At 37.4% G+C, this 21,275-nt stretch overlaps 2 protein-coding genes across 4 annotated transcripts; one reads left to right on the top strand and one right to left on the bottom strand.

The window, feature by feature from the left end:
• The first annotated feature begins 83 nt into the window (after window positions 1-83).
• Window positions 84-4,997, top strand: pdp1 (pyruvate dehydrogenase phosphatase catalytic subunit 1). The gene is made up of 2 exons (XM_043261126.1): window positions 84-230; window positions 1,547-4,997. Exon 2 carries the CDS (start codon window positions 1,574-1,576, stop codon window positions 3,131-3,133), a length of 1,560 nt encoding a protein of 519 aa, XP_043117061.1. The 5' UTR covers window positions 84-230; window positions 1,547-1,573; the 3' UTR covers window positions 3,134-4,997.
• A 6,272-nt stretch (window positions 4,998-11,269) lies between these two features.
• On the bottom strand, window positions 11,270-20,726 carry cdh17 (cadherin 17, LI cadherin (liver-intestine)). Of its 3 annotated transcripts, XM_043261121.1 has the most exons (20): window positions 20,635-20,693; window positions 20,403-20,472; window positions 18,438-18,500; window positions 17,798-17,893; window positions 17,499-17,633; window positions 17,048-17,186; window positions 16,786-16,944; window positions 16,508-16,666; window positions 15,047-15,240; window positions 14,780-14,908; window positions 14,446-14,590; window positions 13,597-13,812; window positions 13,400-13,476; window positions 13,100-13,291; window positions 12,760-13,004; window positions 12,199-12,329; window positions 11,889-12,107; window positions 11,696-11,806; window positions 11,499-11,615; window positions 11,270-11,411 (listed from the first exon to the last, which is right to left on the bottom strand). In XM_043261121.1, the coding sequence occupies exons 3-20, from the start codon at window positions 18,480-18,482 to the stop codon at window positions 11,323-11,325; spliced, it is 2,598 nt and encodes an 865-aa protein (XP_043117056.1). In that variant the 5' UTR covers window positions 18,483-18,500; window positions 20,403-20,472; window positions 20,635-20,693; the 3' UTR covers window positions 11,270-11,322. The 3 variants fall into 3 exon arrangements, with proteins under 3 accessions (XP_043117056.1, XP_043117055.1, XP_043117057.1); XM_043261120.1 differs by lacking the exon at window positions 20,403-20,472 and having other exon boundaries at window positions 20,635-20,726; XM_043261122.1 differs by lacking the exons at window positions 17,798-17,893; window positions 18,438-18,500; window positions 20,403-20,472; window positions 20,635-20,693 and having other exon boundaries at window positions 16,786-16,927; window positions 17,072-17,186.
• Between the last annotated feature and the right edge of the window lie 549 nt (window positions 20,727-21,275).

Below are 21,275 nucleotides of genomic sequence, written 5' to 3'. Positions count from 1 at the left end.
TTTGTTTTCAATCACATAATAATCAAAAACATTATGCCTACCGGAAAAGGAAAGGTTAAGCGGAGCCACACCTCTGATGACGTCGCAGCTCTGTAAGTGGACCAATCATCTCGTCCCGTGGGAGTGGAGGCAAACCAGGCTCTCAGGATGCGGGAGGGGTGAGCGCAAATGAACTAATGTAGTCCGATCAAACATCGATCGCAAACTCAGTCGTCCACTAATATCCTCAGGTAAGAATATTCATCTTTTGTTTGGCTGTACTGGATCGCGCATGCGGTTCAAACGACGATAGCGCGCCGGGATACGGCTTATTTTAGACGCATTCGCGTTTGATCAGTCACGCAGTAAAACAGGAGGTCGCGGTACAAACCGTGTGCTGCCCGAATCATTTGTTTTCCTTTTGAAATACAGGGACGTTTATCCGATTACATTTCTCTGCGGTGATATTTACACAATTCTGTTGCCAAGCCTAAATGTCAACAATATGGCAACTTAGCGAGTATGCATGCTGGATGATGTGGACGGGGCGTAACTGGTAGGACTCAATAGAACTTTTTCCCCTTTTTGCAACTGTCGTTTTGTTGTGAGAGTAAATATGTTAAATCGTTTTAACATCTGATATAGTGGTTACCCGGCACGGTTCAGGTAACCCGCCCGTTGTATGTTAGCTCCTTAACCAGTACTGCATTTAACAGAGCGCGTGAAGCCGTGAGCTGTTTTTAGAGTAAGACACTTTAACTTTAACCCTCTGTATCCATTTTGGCGGAAATCCTAATTTGCGATTACTTTTTCCAAAAGAGCATCTTTTTTTTTTTACAATTGGCTGCCCCGCTGGTTTGAGGACCCTAATTGGGCAACCTTAAGTCAAAGCGTAAAAAAGCTAATCTCATTTTTATGTAGTCTATTCTACACGTTTCAAATGGCGTAACAACAAAAGTACAATTTAAAAGTAGTAGAAGTAATGTACTGTAATTACAACAGCGCATTGCATGGTTTTCACTGGATAAAATATATTTTATACATTAAAATAGAATAAATATAATAAAATATTATTTACTTATTATTATAAAATTAGAACACATTTAGCATTGTGTTTCGGTTGGGTAAAGATAGGACAGAAATTCCTTTAAAAATGGGACTGACCTTAAGGGCAGGGAATGTTGGGTTGCAGCATTTTTTGCTTTATGTAATGGGAAAATGTTACAGGGGCCAGTAATAGGCCAGTGGGACACTCAATGTGTCCAATGCCAAGAATGTAGCAGCATGGGACTATAAATAGCCTTGGGACACTCTCCCATCCTGAATGGAATGGCTTTTACGTGCCTTGACCTTATCCTTGTAGTAATCTTCTGATGATTTAAAATGTGTCATCCATCTACAGACATTTGAAGTTACTTTTACATCAAGACCCAAGAACTTGATAAACGTGATGTCAAAACTGTAAAACTGCCCACTGATTTTCTTGTATAGCTCGATTTGAAATCTACAAAAATGTGAAATGTCAGATTTTCTAAACTTTTCTAACTGAGCTATGGTTTTCCTGCAGGTCCTTTGAGGGTAAGGTCAAGTTATCATGGCTGCTACCTCCCAGTTGTTCAGGTTCATCCATGGCAGGAGGTTTGGTCAGATCCTGCTGCCAGCCATAACATGCCAAAACTGTAGCCGGTCTCCTCGTCCATGCGTCAATTCAACTCAGCTGCACAGCTCTGAACAAAGATGGCGGCACCAGGTGCGAGGATACAGGACCTCACCTGCATGGCGCACCTACTACTTGACCCCACCTCAGGTTAACAGCATACTAAAAGCTAATGAGTACAACTTCAAAGTTCCTGAGTTTGATGGCAAGAACCTCAGTTCGGTCATGGGCTTCGACAGCAACCAGCTACCGGCAAATGCACCCATCGAGGATCGCCGAAGTGCAGCAACATGCTTGCAGACCCGTGGCATGCTTTACGGTGTATTTGATGGCCACGCAGGCTGCGCATGTGCTCAGGCACTCACCGAGCGCCTCTTCTATTACATAGCCGTCTCATTGCTGCCACATGAGACGCTGATGGAGCTGGAGAACGCGGTGGAGAGCGGACGACCTCTTCACCCGATACTGCAGTGGCACAAGCATCCCAATGACTACTTCAGCAAGGAAGCTTCACGGCTCTACTTCTCCAGCTTGCGCACGTATTGGCAGGAACTGCTGGATCTGAGCGTTCCTGGGGAGCAACCAGATGTTGCTGAAGCTCTCGTGACTGCCTTTAAAAGGTTGGACAATGACATATCCCTTGAAGCGCAGGTTGGCGACCCGAATGCGTTCTTGCACTACTGGGTGCTCCGTGTTGCATTCTCAGGTGCCACAGCATGCGTTGCACACATCGATGGTAATGAGCTGCATATTGCCAACACTGGAGATTGCCGGGCAGTCCTGGGTGTACAGGAACCCGATGGCTCTTTTTCTGCCCTCACGCTCACCAATGACCACAACGCGCAGAATGAATCTGAGATGAAGCGCGTGCGATCCGAGCACCCGCTTTCTGAGGCCAAAAGTGTGGTGAAGCAGGATCGCCTGTTGGGGTTACTCATGCCATTTAGGGCCTTTGGAGATGTTAAATTCAAGTGGAGCATTGAACTGCAGCGCCGCGTTCTTGAGTCTGGACCAGACCAGCTCCATGAGAATGAGCACGCCAAGTTCATCCCACCCAACTATCACACACCACCCTACCTTACGGCGGAACCGGAGGTGACCCGACACCGCCTCCGTCCACAGGATCGTTTCCTGGTGCTGGGCTCGGACGGGCTGTGGGAAACGCTACACAGGCAGGAGGTGGTGAGGATTGTGGGTGAGCATCTCACTGGAGTTCACCAGCAGCAGCCAGTCAGTGTCGGCGGCTATAAGGTGACCTTGGGTCAGATGCAGGGATTGTTGCAGGAGAGGAAAGCTCGCATCTCCTCCACCTTCGAGGACCAGAATGCAGCTACGCACCTGATTCGGCACGCGGTGGGGAATAACGAGTTCGGGATGGTGGACCATGAGAGGTTGTCAAAGATGTTAAGCTTGCCAGAAGAGTTAGCCCGCATGTATAGGGATGATATCACAATCATTATAGTGCAGTTTAACCCACATGTCATCGGTGGACAGTAGAAGTGGACACTCTTTCTTTCACATGTTCTGTTACATACATTATCAATTCTAATCTTACGCACAATCTCATCACGCTGCATTATCAATAATATCAGCACGGCAAAATGTTACCTATACCGGTGGAATGTATTACTCTGAGTGTATTTTTATGTTCATTTCTACAATAGGTGAGCGGTGTTGATTCCCAGTTTTATGCGGAATTAAGCCAAAAAGAAAAAAATATCCCGAGATCATCCCAGACTTATTTTCACAATCAGAATGCAGCACAAAACCATAAATCAAGACTGGAAATGTACTAGTGTAGGTTCAGCGGATTTTGCACTGAGGAGAGCGTTTATATACTGCTTGTGTTGTGCCAAAATTTGCTTTTATGTTGTATGCTTTTAATTTTTGAATGAATGAAAAAGGAAAGTAAAACAAATGTCATTTAAAATGGCAAGTGAGAAAGAATGAGGATAGAAAGCAAAAGATATGTACTTTTAAGTTGAAGTGCTCTGTAAATGGGATATGTTGAATAAGAAGATACCTTAAAGGGACAATACACCCCAAAGTGTAAATCCTGTTGTTTTTTCACACTGATGTAATTCTAAACCTGTATGGCTTTGTTCATGGCTTTCATTTTATATATAGTAATAATGGCTTTTTTGTGTCCTACATGCATGTTTAGAACAACATAGGAGTGAGTACATTTTCATTATTGAGTTCGCTATCTTAACGTTTTATGTAGGTTTTAATGAACCAAACAAGCTGCTAATGCCACTAATTATCCAGGGACATGAAAGCAGCAGTGTTTTTTTCGTCTTTTTCTTTTTTTATGCAAAGTATTTTATTTTAGTACCATTTGTATTCTATCTCTATTTGACTGTTAAGTTCTTCTTTTTGTACGGCATGCCTTAGTAGATGCAGGTTTTCATGAAGCACGTCTTGGAGTTCAAGTGTCATCAAAACATGGCTTGTGCAACAACTTTATCTTCTCATTTCTGTAAAAGTCCTGATAAAGAGGCCTGTTATTTTTTTACCTGTACGTGGAATCAGAGTCATGGTTTGCAGTAAGGTAGAAGGTCAATATTGTAAAGACACTAACGTGTAAAATGTAATTAAAGACATAACTGCTACTGCGCACAAAAGATTCTCTTGTTACTTTCTTATTTTTCTTACCTCAGTCCCTCACAGTGATATTGTATTTATAATGCTGCTGGCCGTTGCTGAAATTCCGGTTTGGTTTTCTGATGTGCGCTGAATTTCTCTGAAAGGTGAAGGAGAGATATTTAAGGAACTAGAGGTTAATGACACAACAAACCAGATATGCTTATGCTTACGCTTCTTATAGGACGCAAACGCACCTATGTGATTACACTACAGTGGGGAAATGTGAATCTGAAGGATTTTTCAGTTGTGTTTCTAAAGTAATTAATTTGGTTTCCATGTATTTTTTCAGGTGTCACAACATTTTTCAAGTGATTACTGGCCACAGGGTAGAGATTAGAGTTAAAGTTCAATGTCACTTTTTTTTTTTTGAGGGTTATTGAATAAGGTTAAAACCATAACTCTGTGATTGTGCTTTCTTGCCTGTTCTCAGTATGTTCTCTGCTCTTGCACAAGAACGCAGCTGATTGCTACATGAAATGTTTCGAATGGTAGTCAATCAGCAGTGTAATTAATGCAATTCTGTAATAAAGTTATAGGCCTGCTAAAGTGTAAATACACTTTATACTTGAAGTAAATGTATGCTGCAGCTTGTTAGTGTTTAATATTTTGCGGCATGTCACAAATGTATTTAACAATATTACTGTGTGCATGACTTCTGCAAGTACTCTTGCCTTTTGTATTTCAAATGTTTTAATAAAAATGTAACTAAGCATTATCCAATTTTCATATTGTGTTTAAAGGAATGCATGAAGGTTTCTTTAAAAGAACTCTTAAAAAATGAGCGCACTGAGCAATCCAGGTCCTGAACAGATCAAGGTGACTTTTGTTGCCAGAAGTGCATTTCATTCTAGGAATGCGCGTTTATTTTGTAAGAATAACTGAACTTCATATGTGCTTGGAATGCTGCCCGAACAGTGCAGTTGGCTATAGGACAGGGGTTATACCGTTATGGTGTCAGATCAGTTTCTGATTTGGCAAACTGTAAGTAGGTCAGTCTATCATAAGCCTCTGTCATGACATGGCAATTCCGAAACTTTAAATGTCACAAGTTCAGATGGTTCAGGACATGCATATCTGCAGGTTAGCAGTAAAGGTTGTGCAGCCTATGGGCCTGACTTACAAACGCCCACAGCCAGGTTGTTCATTATTCTGACAATACCGTTTAAAAGTTTGGGTTCTGCATGATTTGAAAGTGTTTTTGAAAGAAGCCTCTTGTATGCTTACCCAAGACTACAGTTATAGCAGCCGTTCTGTGCTGCTTTAAGAAACATTTGTGTGAAGATTTCAGTCATATTTTGTATGTTTTAACCTTTGATCAATTTAATGCAGCCTTAATGAAAGAAAGTATTTTTATCAAATAAAAAAACTGACCCCAAACTTTTAAAAAGTGGTGTATGGTACTATATACACGTATATTTTAGACAATACTTAATATGTAGTACTCAATGTTTTACAATATCTTGCAGTACGATATCTGCTACATTTCGTCATCCACAAAGTGGCCCTTGCCCCCCCCAAAAAAAGTAAACAATCCTTCTGACAGATTTTTCTGACTTTGGAAGAGTTATGTTTGCATTTACAAAACCAATGAAGACATCCCAAAAAATCTGAGACACAGTCTGGAATCTCGTAACATTAGACATTAGGAATTAATTCAGTACAAACTAAATTTAATCGTGCTATTTGCATTCGATTCTCCACCCGGGGGCGCTAATAGTCAACAAACCGAAATGGCTAGCACGTCTATGAAGCATCAAAACGCTCGAAATTTACACGTGAAATAGCTTGCTACACTATAGCTTGAAAGACAATAATAAACATGTTATAACTGTAACGTAATGCATGTGTTATGCTGCATAAGTTGTGTGTTAATTATCTGTAGATACTGTGAGGGCCTTAAGATTGACTACGACGTGGAAAGTTGACCCGATTGACGGTAAATAGACGCAAATCTGTCTTGCTTATTCCACTGTATAAATATTGGTTTTTATCTGCAGCACAACACACCACAAACGGTATAAAGGACTTTGAACAAACTTCAATATGCCATGAAATGTTGACTTGAGTCCAGCTCTGGGTTCATGCACGTCCTCACCTATAGAATGTTAGGTTTTCTGATGGACTTTTCTTCCTGGGTGTTATTTAATTTTTGCAGGTAGCAGAGCTGTAACAGCGGGTTTTATATTATTTAATATTTCCTCGCTTTTTTCCAGGATAGTGGCCAGATTGATTGGAGTGAGAATGGTACTGTACTGTAAGCATTATGATTCATTTCTACACCAGACATCCTCCTCCACACATTAGCCACAATAATATAATCAGTTCCACTGACTCATTCTGTCAATCAGAACTGGTCTTTTAGATTGGACATTTAGCTGTTTAAATGCACTGATATTTTCTACATCACAGTTCATTTCCTGTTGTTATCAGTTAACTGGTGTAGACTATATTGAAAGATAAACATTACATAACAATCTTGGGCAATGTAAACTCAGAGTGACAGCAAACCGGTCGTCAGTTGCATTTCTTTGTGCATCCATCATAGAGTTTACATAGGAGAATCTAAACGTATATAGATATATATAGATCTATATAGTATATATATATATATATATATATATATATATATATATATATATATATATATATATATATATATAGTATATAGATCATATACTGTATAGGTGGAAATATATATAGGGGTCTTCTTTTGGACATATCTTCATTGTTATAAGGTGCTTATTCAAAATGAGTGGACTGCACATTTAGCTGATGATCATAATTTATATTCTAACCATTCCCTCTAGAATTTCTTTATAATTAATTTAACAGTTAAAATGTGTGATTAAACTGATATAGCTGTTGGCATGTGGATAGCTTTTTAGAATATTATCTCTACTGTTGGGAAACAGACCCCAAATAAATGTTAGGGAGGACTTAGCAACTGCACATTTTATAAATGTTATCTTTACAACACAAGACAGTTAAAGGATTAGGTGAAACCAAATGACCTTTGGCAGATATAGTTCGGTGGTCTGGTTATATTTTGTTTTGTTGCGCTCATACAAATATAGCTTTTTCTACTGTATAAATTATTCAAGATTTGTATCATGCAATAAATGAATAATTGAATAACGTTCAACAATTGTTCTTATTTTAATAGTGATATATAAAAAATGTAAATCATATATATTACACTTTTCTTTTTTCTGCATTGCTTTTTAGCTGTTTGTAAGCAGACAAAAATGTTATATCTCGTAAAAAGTTTGTATCAATGCAATAAACACATTTTATGTAATTAATCTTAAATATTCGGTTTTACATCATGTTCGTTCTTTGATTTAGATTTTTCAAAACCCTTTTAAAAATGTGTGCTAATTTCCAGCTTTAAAATATATGTTGGACCCCACTGGAGATGTCTTCTGACTGTACACTCCTGAATACAATCTTAAGACCATGGGAAACATCACAAGTATTCATATTTCATGCCAGATTGTAAGCTTCAAAATGTCAAAAGAAGAAACAGAACTAAGAGACACAAAATAGAAAATAGGCAAATTATTAACAAACTTCTTTAAACTCAAACAGGCTGTTCATCAGCTGATCAAAGGTTTAAGACCATAGCCTTAAAAAGTTCAAATCTGCCGTTCATGTCATTGTTCTTCAGGCAGTAACATTGTCATGATTTCCTTTCCGGCGCAGACAAAATGTCTTTCTGTCTTTGAGTGTGGCAGGATTGTCTCCCAACATGCCATCACTGCCAAGTTTAAACTCAGTAAGACAATTATTTTAAATTTTTTAAAAGATCCTGAGAGTTATGGGACAAAAAAAGGCAAGTGGTAGACTCCCCCCAAAAAAATCACCTGCTCTGTGCCAGAGGATTTGACCAGCTGTCTCTTTATACAGAGGCTGATCTTCACCCCAAATTAAGACCCTTACTGATGCTGACTGCAGCCCAATAACCATAAGACAGCATCTGTGAGAGAAGGGTATCAAGAACAGAAAACGTCTTTAAAGGTCATTTCTCCTCCCATGACACAAACTTGCCTGCTTGTAATTTGCAAGAGAGCACCAAATATGGGACACTGAAAGGTGAAAGAAAGTTGTATTCTCTGATGATAAAAATTGAGCCTAGACAGTCCTTATGGCTCCCAAAGTTACTGGCAATGAAATCCTACTAAAGATGTTTTCTACACGGCACAATGAAGGAGGCTCCATCATGATCTGCTGTGCTTCTTCCTTCAATGGGATAACGGATCTTCAGGTTAAGCAGGGGCATCAAAGGTGGCTGAGCATCTCGATAGAGGACCTTGTCTAAGCAGTAATGACTGGGTCTTTCATTCTTTTCATATATATATAACATTTGTTTAAAACAACAGTTCACTTGCTTTTATTAGTTTGTTTTCAGACTTACCAGACTCCCCTTTTCTCTTTAATATTTCATTAAAATATTCCTATAATCAATTTGATACCTCCATTAATTGCAGAGGGCCCATAAATATTTGTATTGCTTTAAGCAGCTGAAGCAAACGTGCTCTTGCTGCACACTTAGCGCTCTGTAAGCCTCTGGATGAACATGTGCAGATGGGGTGCTCTGTATTACTGGTGTGTTAGTGATGGGCTACAGATGGACGAGTCAGTTGACACTGTTATGATTTTAATGTATTCTCAGTTTGGCTCTGCATTTCATAACAGTTTGTTTGGTTCATGTTTTGGCAGAAGGTCTAAAATGCTTAAAAGATGCACGCATGTGGTATAAGAAAAAGATTAAGCTCTCATTTTCTTGTTTCTATGATTTTGGCTGTTACCATGACAACACATGTTGAGTGGGAGATACAGAGTCAGAGGTTCAGGAATGATCAGATGGCTAGACAAAAACGACCAGGGGAACTAGACAGACTACCTACCACTCACTCGTTCATCCATCCGTCCATTTGGCAAGGTCAAGAGAAGAGCGATGCTCATCTGTCAATCCATCTGATCAACTTTATCTCCGTTAGCTTGTGGAAAATCCAGTTAAGGAATAAAGGTCTGAGTCTACAAGTTAGTAGAATGAACTTGAATGAATTGTACATTTATGTAAATTGCATTGGTTGTATAATGAATTTAATTTCACAGTTAATCACGGTTTTCATCCAAAATATCTTAAACTGAGTTCAGATACAACATACACAAGTATTTTGCTGTGTGCCAGATGACACACTATGCTATGCTGCACTATGCACTTAACGTAGCCTACACAATGCACTTATGCACTGTATTCTCAATTATGTAGTGTATGAATTACATACAGAGTTTTGTAGGATGATGGCAAATACTGTGAAGGAGGAAAAATGGAGCGATGAATCAGAATCTAGAGTTTCAGGGTCTCTTTAAAATGTCAATTTTGCCAACAAAATCCAACTTTCTCACATAGGCCTAGTACCTGGACAAGTGTTTATAGAAATATTTTGGCTTGCTAAAAATTAAAAATACTTTGTATGGAGTCATCAAGCTTAAAAATTAAAAATTATATATTTTTACCCTTTATCACGCGGTGTTTTCTCCGTTCACCAACTGATAATGTAAACACGTCTAAACTCTCAACTAATTGAGTAAGATTACAAGTAGCACTTTGTGTGTGTGAGTCCAAAAATGGACACAGAACCCCCAGCGGATAAGATCTGGCTAATATCAAACAAAAGGTACAGCCATGTTTTTTTACCGTTCCCCCGTGACATGCTCTACAGACCCCCCTCTCTCAAACTTTCTTAGTCAGTGTCTTAGTCACTCTCCTCTTGTTTGTTATGGAACGTTGCTTAGAGACAGATGAATATGAAAGTAATAGATCAGCATAAAGACACACAGACTAGTGATACAGACCGAAAATTTAAGAGAGTGAGCTTTAGGCATCTCTTTGTTTGATTTGTCTGTGGTATTTTATATGCTCTTCTTGACAGTAACATCTGTCTCTTTCAAGATCTGCAATCTATGATAAAACTTTATAGAAACAAAAGGCATACAATTTATAAGAATTATGTAAGAACTTATAAACAAGTCTTTACTCATTACAATTATTTTTCTTGAAAAAATATCCCAAACCTATTTCCCGTGTTATCTTCTTAGCTAGTCTATGTATGGTTTTAGATATTATTGTTAAAAGTAATGTACTTTACAATCTAACATATTTATATATGGCAATTTGTGGGAAATGTGGATACATATGTATATGTACACATGCATATACCTGTATGTATATAGGTATATATCCATATATAAAATGTAAAATGTAAAAACAGTCTGTGACTGTAGAACTTTATTTACAGAATGAACAGTTTTGATTTTCTACAAGTCAAATAGGCAAAAATGTTGTCATTCTGTGTTTTTTATGCCTTCTTACACTGCAGAACTGAAGGGAATTTAATAGAACTTGAACTTTGACCTGCACAAGACATTTTAAAAACAAAAAAAATTTCACACGGTAAGATTTTTACACATTTTAGTTGATTCTTGGACAATGGGGAATAAATATAAGATTTACATTTGTGTAGCTTTAATCCATATGAAATATGACAATATACTGTATACAACGTTCTGTACTCTTTGTACTAAATATATACCACAAAGATGTTTACAATTCCAAGAAAACATTTATGGGGCAATATATATATATATATATATATATATATATATATATATATATATATATATATATATATATATATATATATATATATATATATATATATATATATATATATATTAACTAAACTGTGTGGGGTGGGGGTGCAATTATGTCAAATAGTTATAGCATTTAAATATAACATACTTAATATATCTGCCAGGCCACATGGTGAATAAGTTACTATTAAAATTGTGCAGAACATGAATATTTACTGTTAATAAAAAGTGTTTTTTAAAAAATGATGAAAAGAAGCAGCCAAACCACTTTGCAAAATAAAGGTGTGTGTGTGTGTGTGTGTGTGTGCTGAGGGTCATGGATGTCAGTTCGCCTGGATTGTGTACCGAATGATGTTTACAGCTGGCATATTATCCCGACTCTAGAGCATTACTTTAGTCTCTTCAGAAGTTGCTGCTCTCTGCTGATCCTTCTTCTTGATTCGGTAGATGACAATGATCATGGACAGAGCTGGAAGGAAAAAAACATTTTCTCAGTTTGCTTTCTCATTAGTTTTCTAAATATTAATGAAGGCAAAACTAAACATATCAGTCTTACTGATGAAGCCGAATATTCCTGCCAGGATGCCAATGGTGCCACTCATGCCCAGCTTCCAGCTGTGAGCTGCTGGCTCGATGTAACAGTAGCCCAGTTTTGTGCAGTTACATATACGCACTAATAAAAAAGAAAGAAAGACATTTCAGATTAGATGCTAGATATTACATATGAAATAAAGAGGATAAAAAAAACTTTACCGTCAAACTTTTGAGTGATACCCATTCCAGCTTTGTCTTTGATGTTGATGGGAACAGTGGCATTCATATCACTTGACGGCTTCTTCTTCAAAATCAGCTGTGCTGAGGTTCCTGAAGATGCACAAAACTGGCATAAATGAAATACAACAGTCATACTGTGTGCAAGCACTTTCTGTACTGAAGATCTGCTCACCGTCCAGAGGTTTGATCTCGAAGTTTGGTGACTTGCGGTTCATGGAGAAGGTGAAAGGCTCTCCGTAGGGGTCAGCGTCCTTATCTACAGCAGTGAGCTTCAAGGGGGTCATATCCTGAATGCAGATGAAGCCCTGTGTCTTCTGCAGCTTAGGGTAGTTGTCATTTACATCCAGCAGATGAATATCCACATTCATCTCAGCCTCCTGCTTGTCTCCCTCTGAGAGGAATAGAAATAGATTGTAATATTTCCCAAATGAGGCTCACCTGGAGTGACTCACCTGGAGTGGAGTGCATTGTTGATTTCTCACCTGTCTCGTAAGCGATGATTGTGAGAGAGATCTGCTCCACCGTTTCTCTGTCCAGAGCAGCTTTAGTCTTCAGCTCTCCAGAGTCAGCGTTCAGCTCCAACCAGTTATGTTCATCACCTTCCATCTTAAACCTGACAAAAAGAACATTTAAATGCAGAAATGACATAAAAGACATTTAAGATTGCTATTAAGATGCTAAGCTTTACTGGCCCCCAAATCATTTTGGAGAACATCAAATTTTACACAAACTCGGATTTCATGCAGCTGAATCAAATTTCAGTACATTCTAACATTTTATGTACATTCCCAGTTTAACTTTTCATTTAAATAGTTATGCTTATCAGACAATGTAAAACTGTAATGACTTCATGTTGTGACTTTTGTGAGGGTCTTTAATATCTGTACCCCACTGTATGTCAAAGAATCAATAAACCTGAATCAACATAAAACAGCTGGAACGGTGCTTATCAATAAACTTCAGAAGCAGAAATATCAAAGCACTTCGAACGTCTAATCAAATAAATGATCTGATTATGCAGGAGACGCGATACAAAGCATTACTTGATAGTTTTTCCCTCTGGATCCTTGGCTTCAGCTGTCATTATTACGGTTCCAACCGTGATGTTTTCTGGGACGTTAACGTTAAGAGTTTGCACTTCAAATTGTGGAGGTTCGTCCACATCCACCAGCTCAATGACAACAAATGTGGTGGCATTTTCATTATACTCCACTCCTTCGATCAGAGGCTCAGGATTACGGGCATCAATCTGAAGGTGGAAGACGCTCTGGAGCTCATAATCCAGTGGCTGAAAATTGAGAATATGGATAATAAAGAAATCCAAAAAGCATAAAACCATTTTCGTATTTCAACAGGTGTTCCTGATGAGTAAAGCCTTGTTACCCGAGCGATGTAGACTCTGCCTTCTCCAGTTTCTTCATTAACTTCTATGGCTAAGAGATTATGTGGGTCTCCAGCAGTGATGTGATACTCCACCCTAGAGCTTCCTGTTCCTGGGTCATCTGCATCCGTGGCTTTGATGATGAGCAAAGTGGTTCCCAACTCAGCTAGCTCAGGAACACTGTGGGTCCCATACTGCAACAGTGAAAGAAGGTGGTTATGAATCAGAGCTAAGATTAAGCATTCAGTAATGTACAGGGAGACAGAATGTAATTTGTGTAATGAGTAAAATAAAATGTATACATCTTTTTTCTCGAAGACAGGGATCTCGTTATTGATGTCGATGACCTTGATGATTGCTTTACATTCCGCAGTGTAAACTGCAAACAAGTGCAAAAGGTATGGAGCACATTTAAAAAAAAAAAAAAAAAAATATATATATATATATATATATATATAATTTATATTTTTTAGTTCATTTGAGTTTAGGATGTGTTTACCTCCATCAGTCACACTAAAGGTGAGCTCATACTGAGGCACCTCTTTCCTTTGGAAGTTTTTATTTGCCACTTTGATTTCACCATTGACTTGGTCGATGGTGAACATTCCCACGAACGGCTTGTTAGGCTTCTGGCTTACAAGTGTGTAGACTAATAATGAGTTCAGTGTGCCCTCCTCATCACTATCATGAGCAGGCAGAACACCGATTTGATTACCTAAACAAGCATATAATTAAACATTTAAAGATCAAAATTGAAGGAAAATGATAACATGACTAAAGTAATTCACAACATCTGAGATTCAAAATCCATTTAAAGAATTTTTCATTTTAAACTTTATAGGTATGCGTGAAACTGATCATGTAATCTCATTTGAATTTTGAAAAGGACAACAAAAACTGGCATAATTAAGAATTTTGAATGTTTGTTAAAAACTAGACTTTGCAATGTTTATGCAAATGTTTTATTTTTATTATAATAATACATCAGAAAAATAATGATTCACCAGTCTCAGAATTTTGACCCCTCTGTATTCAGTTGGTCAGTTTGTGCTATCAGATGCACCTAGCTTGAATTGATGCATTAGTGTGTGTCATCCAGATAAAATGTTGTGGGGATCAAATGTTAGGGACATTTCGTTCTCAAAACAAGGATAATAAAACCTGATTTAAAAAAAAAAATCCACTTGGGATTTTTTTTTTTATCTTCATGAGGAAACAAGCTTAGAATTTATACAAAATGCCTAAAGTTTTTTGTAGGGTCAGAGGATAGAATATACAGTATACAATTCATATAAAATTCCCTTTTAAAAAAACAACTGTATGTTTATAAAGGGTCTCACGTTATTACCTATGGGCTCATTCTCTTGCACCTCAAACACAGCTTCATTGCACACAGGAGGGTTATCATTTATATCCTCCACCTGCACATGAATCTCCATGGGTTTTTCCAGCTCAACACCCTGTTCGTCTTCTGCAAAGACCACCAAAGTGTACTAAAACACACACACACACACACACACACACACAGACATACATACATATACATAATACATAAATAACATATATGTCAGGCTTAACTTGCAACACTTAGTTTTATACAATAAGTAATAATGAGTGGAATATGTTGAAGCCTGCTGTAGTTTACAGACAGGTATTGACTATTTTTGTCCGTTTTTATTTACCATATCTTTCTCTTCTCTATCCAGAGGAGCGGTTACATGGATTTCTCCATCATCATTGATGGTGAAAGGGAAGGGAAGCCTTTCTTTCTGTACCAGCTTGTAAAATGCGGTGGGATCATTGGCACGCACCTACAAAAAACAAATACATTCAATTATTATTAATCATACATAAATAATGGAATTAATGATTTAAAATGATGGAAATAAAATGTAAAAGTAGTACTGCCTACTATAACATAAGGTTTTTGGGTTTAGGTCCAGACTTACCGTGGTAAGATACAAAGGGTAATCCTCTTCCAAATTTTCTCTGATTTTGATTGGTCCAGGGCTGACCCAGAGGTTTTGAATAATAGCTACGTTGACCCGTGTCGTGCTGCTCAAAGCGTTCGGAGCTCCTAAATCCTCTGCACGAACAATCAGTGCATAGTCCGGATCTTGGAGAAGATTCACTTCTCTTCTTTCTGCTCATACCAGAATAAACACCCATTAATTATGACTGCTTCTGAAACAGTTAAACAGTGATCAATGAAGCGCTGATTCGTGTTGTACACCAATTCAGGTTCCTCTCCTGATTCATGTTGTACCACAGGCCATCATTACCTACAGGCCGTCAGTTGCAACTGTTTTTATGAAATTGTAGTCCAGTAAATGAACTATTGATTTAAAATAAAAGATTCATAAAAATTTCAAGGCTTTATGAAGTTTTATGAATCCCCCCCATTGATTTCTGAATCAGCACAGATGTGATTCTCTATTTCACGTCCATTTATTTACTTATCTGACAGGTCACTGCGGTGCTCACCTTTAAGTGGTGGGGTTCAGTCAGTAAAATATTATTCCCCAGCACGATACAAACTAATGAAGTGAAAGGCCTGCACATTTCTGTTCGTTACATGATGTTCACTGATTTGAGCCAGTAATGTGTATCCTGAATGGTGAAGCAATCTGGGTTAAATCCAGCCTCATTTCTGAGACGAGAGTAATCTGCACTGATGAGGTCTGAACTGCTTGAGCACAGTTAATGACTGTGTTCTTATTTACAGCACGTGGCACGTTCCACACACCAGAATGAATGCAATCATAGAAATGGTCATTCACAGACATTATGACACCAGTTTAATCTGAGTGTGTACGTGAGAGCACTGTAATCAGCACAGTTCGTTTCAGTCTTGTTTTGAATTACATGTTCTGTCCTCCCTCATGCTCCCATTTGCTCAAAGAGGGTCACAAACAGAGGAGACAAATCCAGATACTGCTTTTAACTACACATTTCTTAATCAAAGTTCTGTTATTTATAGACAAATGCTAGGAAACACGCTTCTGAATCTGACATTTATACTGTATGTACACAACATAAACAGTTTTTTCAAAATACAATGGAATCTATGGAAAAAATAAATAAATGAATAAAATGATGGGAATTTTTTTAAATCTCAAAATTCTGCATTCCGTTGCTTTATCCAATGGCTGAAATAAGTTTCTGTATAAAACTGTTAAACCAACTTTATGGGTGTTTTTATTTAAAAATGTCAAAATCATAATGATACTTTGATCATAATGATGGTAAGTTTAGTAAGAGTGGACTGCTTTAATATGGCTGTAATAAATACACGGGTACAACTGTCCTCTATAATTATTACAGTGATAGGAGCTCCAATGTCACAAAAGTAAACAAAACTACATTCTGTTGCTTTAAATAACATGATCACTGTTTCAGTATGTTCTCACCAGCACGTTCGATGCACGTGTAAAAGGGGTTGTTCTCCAGAGGCATGTTGTTCCTTGGAATACAGTAGTCCTCAAACTTCTTCTTCAGGACATCAGGACTGCCATGGACCTCCCCGCGGCTGTACATTACAGTGGGCCTGGCCTTCAAAGACTTTGCTCCTGCAAGACAACAGAAAGACACACGTTCACCTTCTTTTAAAGAGAAATACTGTTTTGGCTCTAATCAAAACGCGGTTGGGTTTTTTGTGTATGTTTTTGTCCCAAATGTGTTGACATACCTTCCTCTGTTATAAAGATCTCTCCACTCTCAGGGTTAATATCAAAGTAGAAACCATTTCCGGGATTTGGGATTTGGTTCACAATGCTGAATCTAAATTGGCCATTTAATGTGTTGTGATCGTCCGCATCGGTAGCAAACACCTGCAAGAATGGAACTTCTGCAAGCGCAGATTAAGATTAAAATTTAAAGTCTTTTTAATTTGAACAGTCTGAGTTTAGAGTTTTTAAATATCAGCTATTGATAATGCGTGTTTTTCTCACCTGCAGGTGAATGCTCTCTAACACGGCCGCTGTACTGACTCTCACTAAAGATGGGGTGTTTGTTATTGACATCCACAACGTGCAAGACGACCTTGTAAGGCCCATCAACAGTTTCACCATCTGCTGAACGTACTTCAATCTGAAGGAAAGCAAACACGTATTCAGATATGTTTGTACTGCAATCCACATTTAGATGTCAATACATTTGATTTATTTCATTAATTATATCAAATAATTTTTTATGACCTCTTATTAACCAATAGACTACAATGGAATATTTATACTTAAAATGTAAAATTATTTTATAATTTAAAATTAACTACTGCAAGCAATACAATTATATAAAATAGTGAACATTGCTAAATATAATCTATGAACAGTTTGCCTTGTGGAAAATAATGAATGTATTGATTTAGTATGTGTGATATATCATAATACAATAATAAATTACTCCTAGATGGTGTCTTTTTTCAGGGCTCCATTCCAGAGCTTCCTCCAGGTATAGCCAGCCGTCGGAAGAAATACCGATCTTTCCTTCGTTCTCTTCGCTTATATGGTATGTCTCCCCTTCATCTTTTGATGTAAACTGAACAAAAAAAAAACATATTAGAATATTTTCAATGCATTCAAAATATTACTGACAACAGATACTTTAGATGTTCTGATAAAAATGTAAGCATTATGTCTGTCTTCATAACTAACAGTCTGTCCAAACTATCTGTTAAGACACAAAAACAGTGTGTAGGGTACCTGGTAAATGGGATAAGGCACAGGCGTAGCCTCTGGCACATCTAAATCTAGATCTCTTAATGGCCCCCTTTTGTCCTTCAGACCAATCCCATGAGCCTGAGAGAGAGATGGGGGGAAAATGAAGCCATATGTAAAATACGTTACTGAATTTAAAACGATTTATTGCAAAATCACCATTATAGATAAGAATATTGTCAACTGCTATATTGCCTGTTATCTAGACAGTCATGAACATTGGTTGCCAATATTCTTTCTCAGAATGAGATTACCCTGCTTACTAAAAAAACGCCATATATTTATATATTGTATTACCACATAGATTAATAAATAGTTTATAATAATTGAATAAAAATGTTAAATTATTCAATTACTGCAATATGAACAGTCATTTATTTAATATCAAGTCACTAATCCATTAAACCTATATCTGGGCTTTGAAGGTTGCTGAATATTTGCTCATTTCTGTGGATTATTTATGTAGAACCATTCAATGAACTTTCCGAATGAATCCAGATTATGTCTGTGCGTCTTTCACTGATTAATGGAGTGTGGGCAGAGAAATGGACTTCAGCATAGTTACTCATTTATGGACTGAATAAAAGATCGTAAGGACACTACAAGGTCACTCACACACACTTACAATGCTGACGAGAAGGGTCAAGTGTAGCAAAGGTGCACCTCTCATTGTCCCAGGTGGCAAAACCTGGTGCACAAGGAATGAAAACATGTGAAACAGTGCTTTTAATTAAAAGTACTGTTATTATAGTTACTAAAGTTATTATATTATACAACAGTGACATTTATTTGCCAAATAGCTTTATTAGATGACTATTTCCTGACATGATGGCCCTGCTGTGCAAACGGAGCAAAGTGAGCAAGTGAAGCCACATGGTGTGACAAAAGAATTACAAGTTGCCCAGTCAGGAAATAGATCCATCTGCTCCTTTAATGTTAAACTTCAGTCAGTGATTATTAACAAAACGTACTATTCAACCAGTCCTGAGTAACATTTTAAAGTATTACAAATATATCAGCAATGTAAAAGATGATTTCCTTTCATGTATGTGTGCATAGGAATTTGTCTGTTAATGTCCCCTCTATTATCGAACTAATTTGTGCATATTTTGTCAGTCCCTCTGCGCATCTCATATGCATAAAAATAGTGCATGAGTGGCATTTGATAGTGACATCATGACTCTTGTTATGTGGCGCTGTGTGTTTGTGTGTGTGTGTGTTTTTACACGAATCGCAGCCCATAAAAAAAGGTTATTTAAAGGTCACTTGGCATTCAAGTGTGGGAGGCGCCTCCTGTGCCAGACAGTGCTATGTGAGTATGTGCGCATGTGTGTTTTTGTGTGTCACTGCTGGATCATAGTTTATCAGGTTTTACAATGTCTGTACTGACAGTTATATTACAAAGCCTAGACATTTAAATGCTGAATATTTATGTCCTTGTGGATTCACACATCTGAAAAGAAGAAGAGGGGAAACATTCAAATAAAATGTGTGTGTATATATATATATATATACATTTCCAGGGTCTTTTTAAGATTAAGATAACCAATAAAATATCAGTTCATTCTAAAACTTAACTTTGAAATTTGCATATTTTGTAAGTGCTGGTCATACATATCATATTCATATCATTAATTTAAGTAAAAAGGGACAATTATTAAACACTTGAATACTTGAATACTAAACACTGAAATGAAAGTAAGTTGCAGACACTAGATCAATGAAGGAAGTTTACAGGTGTGGCTCCATACTTCAGCCCTCAATAAATACATTTATCTAGATAAACAATAAACAGATTTATCTAGAGATGTTTATCTGATCACACACATAATGTGTGTGAAGAGATAAACATCTCTTGATAAAACAGACCGTGTTAGGCACAGTTTGGGTCGGTTAAGAGTAGATTTACTGTGTCGGCAGTTTTAATGAAATATTGTATTGAAATAAGCTCTTAGGTTTAGTGTTTTACTGATACTGGATTTTTATTTCACAGATCTATTGTGAAAGACAGACACGCCTTGAGACAGATGTGAAACAAGGTGACATTGAAGTTAATGTGACCTCTGATAAGCTACTTTAGTTCTCTTGCTTAAAACCCTTGATCGACACAATATAAACTAGTTGATATTATTGGGTTTTTTATATCTTTGTGTCAATGCATTTAATGAAACGGATGTTCTGTTATAAATATCAGCTCAACCAGTAGCAGTTATAAGAACAAAAGTAAAGCACTTTCGTTCATAACTTTTGCCTCTTCAAACTCAAAGTGATTTAAATTAAAAGATCGCAGAACATACTGAAGCACTACTTGCTGACAAAAGACCTTTGTGAACTAATACAGAAGGCGGTATCTGCACGATTCGAAACTTTTTCATAGTGATTTTAATTAAAACTTATTCTAAGAAGATAGAAAAATACAACAATCCATTAACAATAGGCTCGATGGCTCTGACTAAGTAAAGTTTCTAGTGAAAAGGAGCGAGAGGCCCAGGCTTGTGACCTCTGATGACATTCTGACAGTACATAATCAAAAAATATCATAGATTCACATTCATCTAGCAAATATGCTCAGAAATAAGTTTGCACTTACAATGCTACAGCAAGTTTCGTTATCTTTAAACGTCCTTCCAGAAAAGCTGGTTAACACCCTTCTGAATGCACTGAGCAAAGTCAAACAAGATCATAACCTAATGTAGGCCTCGAAAGCAACACTTCAATGCAAATCACATATTGGTAACTAATAACACACGCTTTTAAAATCAACTTAAACTTAGTAAACTCAACTATAAGAAGATATAACCGAAAGGATAAGAGACACAGACCTGTCAGCAGAGCTCCTCTCCTCAAAAGACTGAGCGTTTCAGTCTTGAAGTGCTTCCTGCTTAAGTCAAAGTTTAACTCTGCTTTATTGAGCCTAATCATTATCTACTGATTCACCGCTCAGGGGAGTGGACTGGAAATTTAAGGCATTTTATAGTACCGTTTGGCAAATAGTGTACAGGATTGGTGGATGTGTTAATGTATAAACATCAAGCATTTAGATAAATGAACACAAAACGAAAATGCATGATAAAACTTCCTGTTCAGGGGCCTGTGTTCAGGGGCCTCACTTCGGTCATTTCTATGCAAGATAAGGACAAAGCAGAATTCTGAGTATTGGACAAAAAGAAAAAAATATATACCTGGAAACAAGCTGTGTGATGGATGGAAATCACTGTATGTTCATAAAGAGCTTAAAGGTTACCTTCACACATCTGTGTGCTCACAGTCTTGAGTAATACGGGCCTGCGATCTTTAAACCTTGATCTTTTGACAGACACTGGCTTGGTTGCGTTCCATGTTTCTCAGTTTTGTCTCATACTGAAAATGAATACATCAGAAAGAGTATTCAACAATGACACCGAAAAATAAACATTTTAGTATTTACTATTATTGTTACCAGTTCCAAACCAGCACGACTTTT

This window comes from Puntigrus tetrazona, chromosome 16, assembly GCF_018831695.1.
Source record: "Puntigrus tetrazona isolate hp1 chromosome 16, ASM1883169v1, whole genome shotgun sequence".
NCBI classification, from domain to species: Eukaryota; Metazoa; Chordata; class Actinopteri; order Cypriniformes; family Cyprinidae; genus Puntigrus; species Puntigrus tetrazona.
The sequence above is the reverse complement of the archived record's forward strand: the minus strand, read 5'-3'. Positions and strand labels throughout refer to the sequence as shown.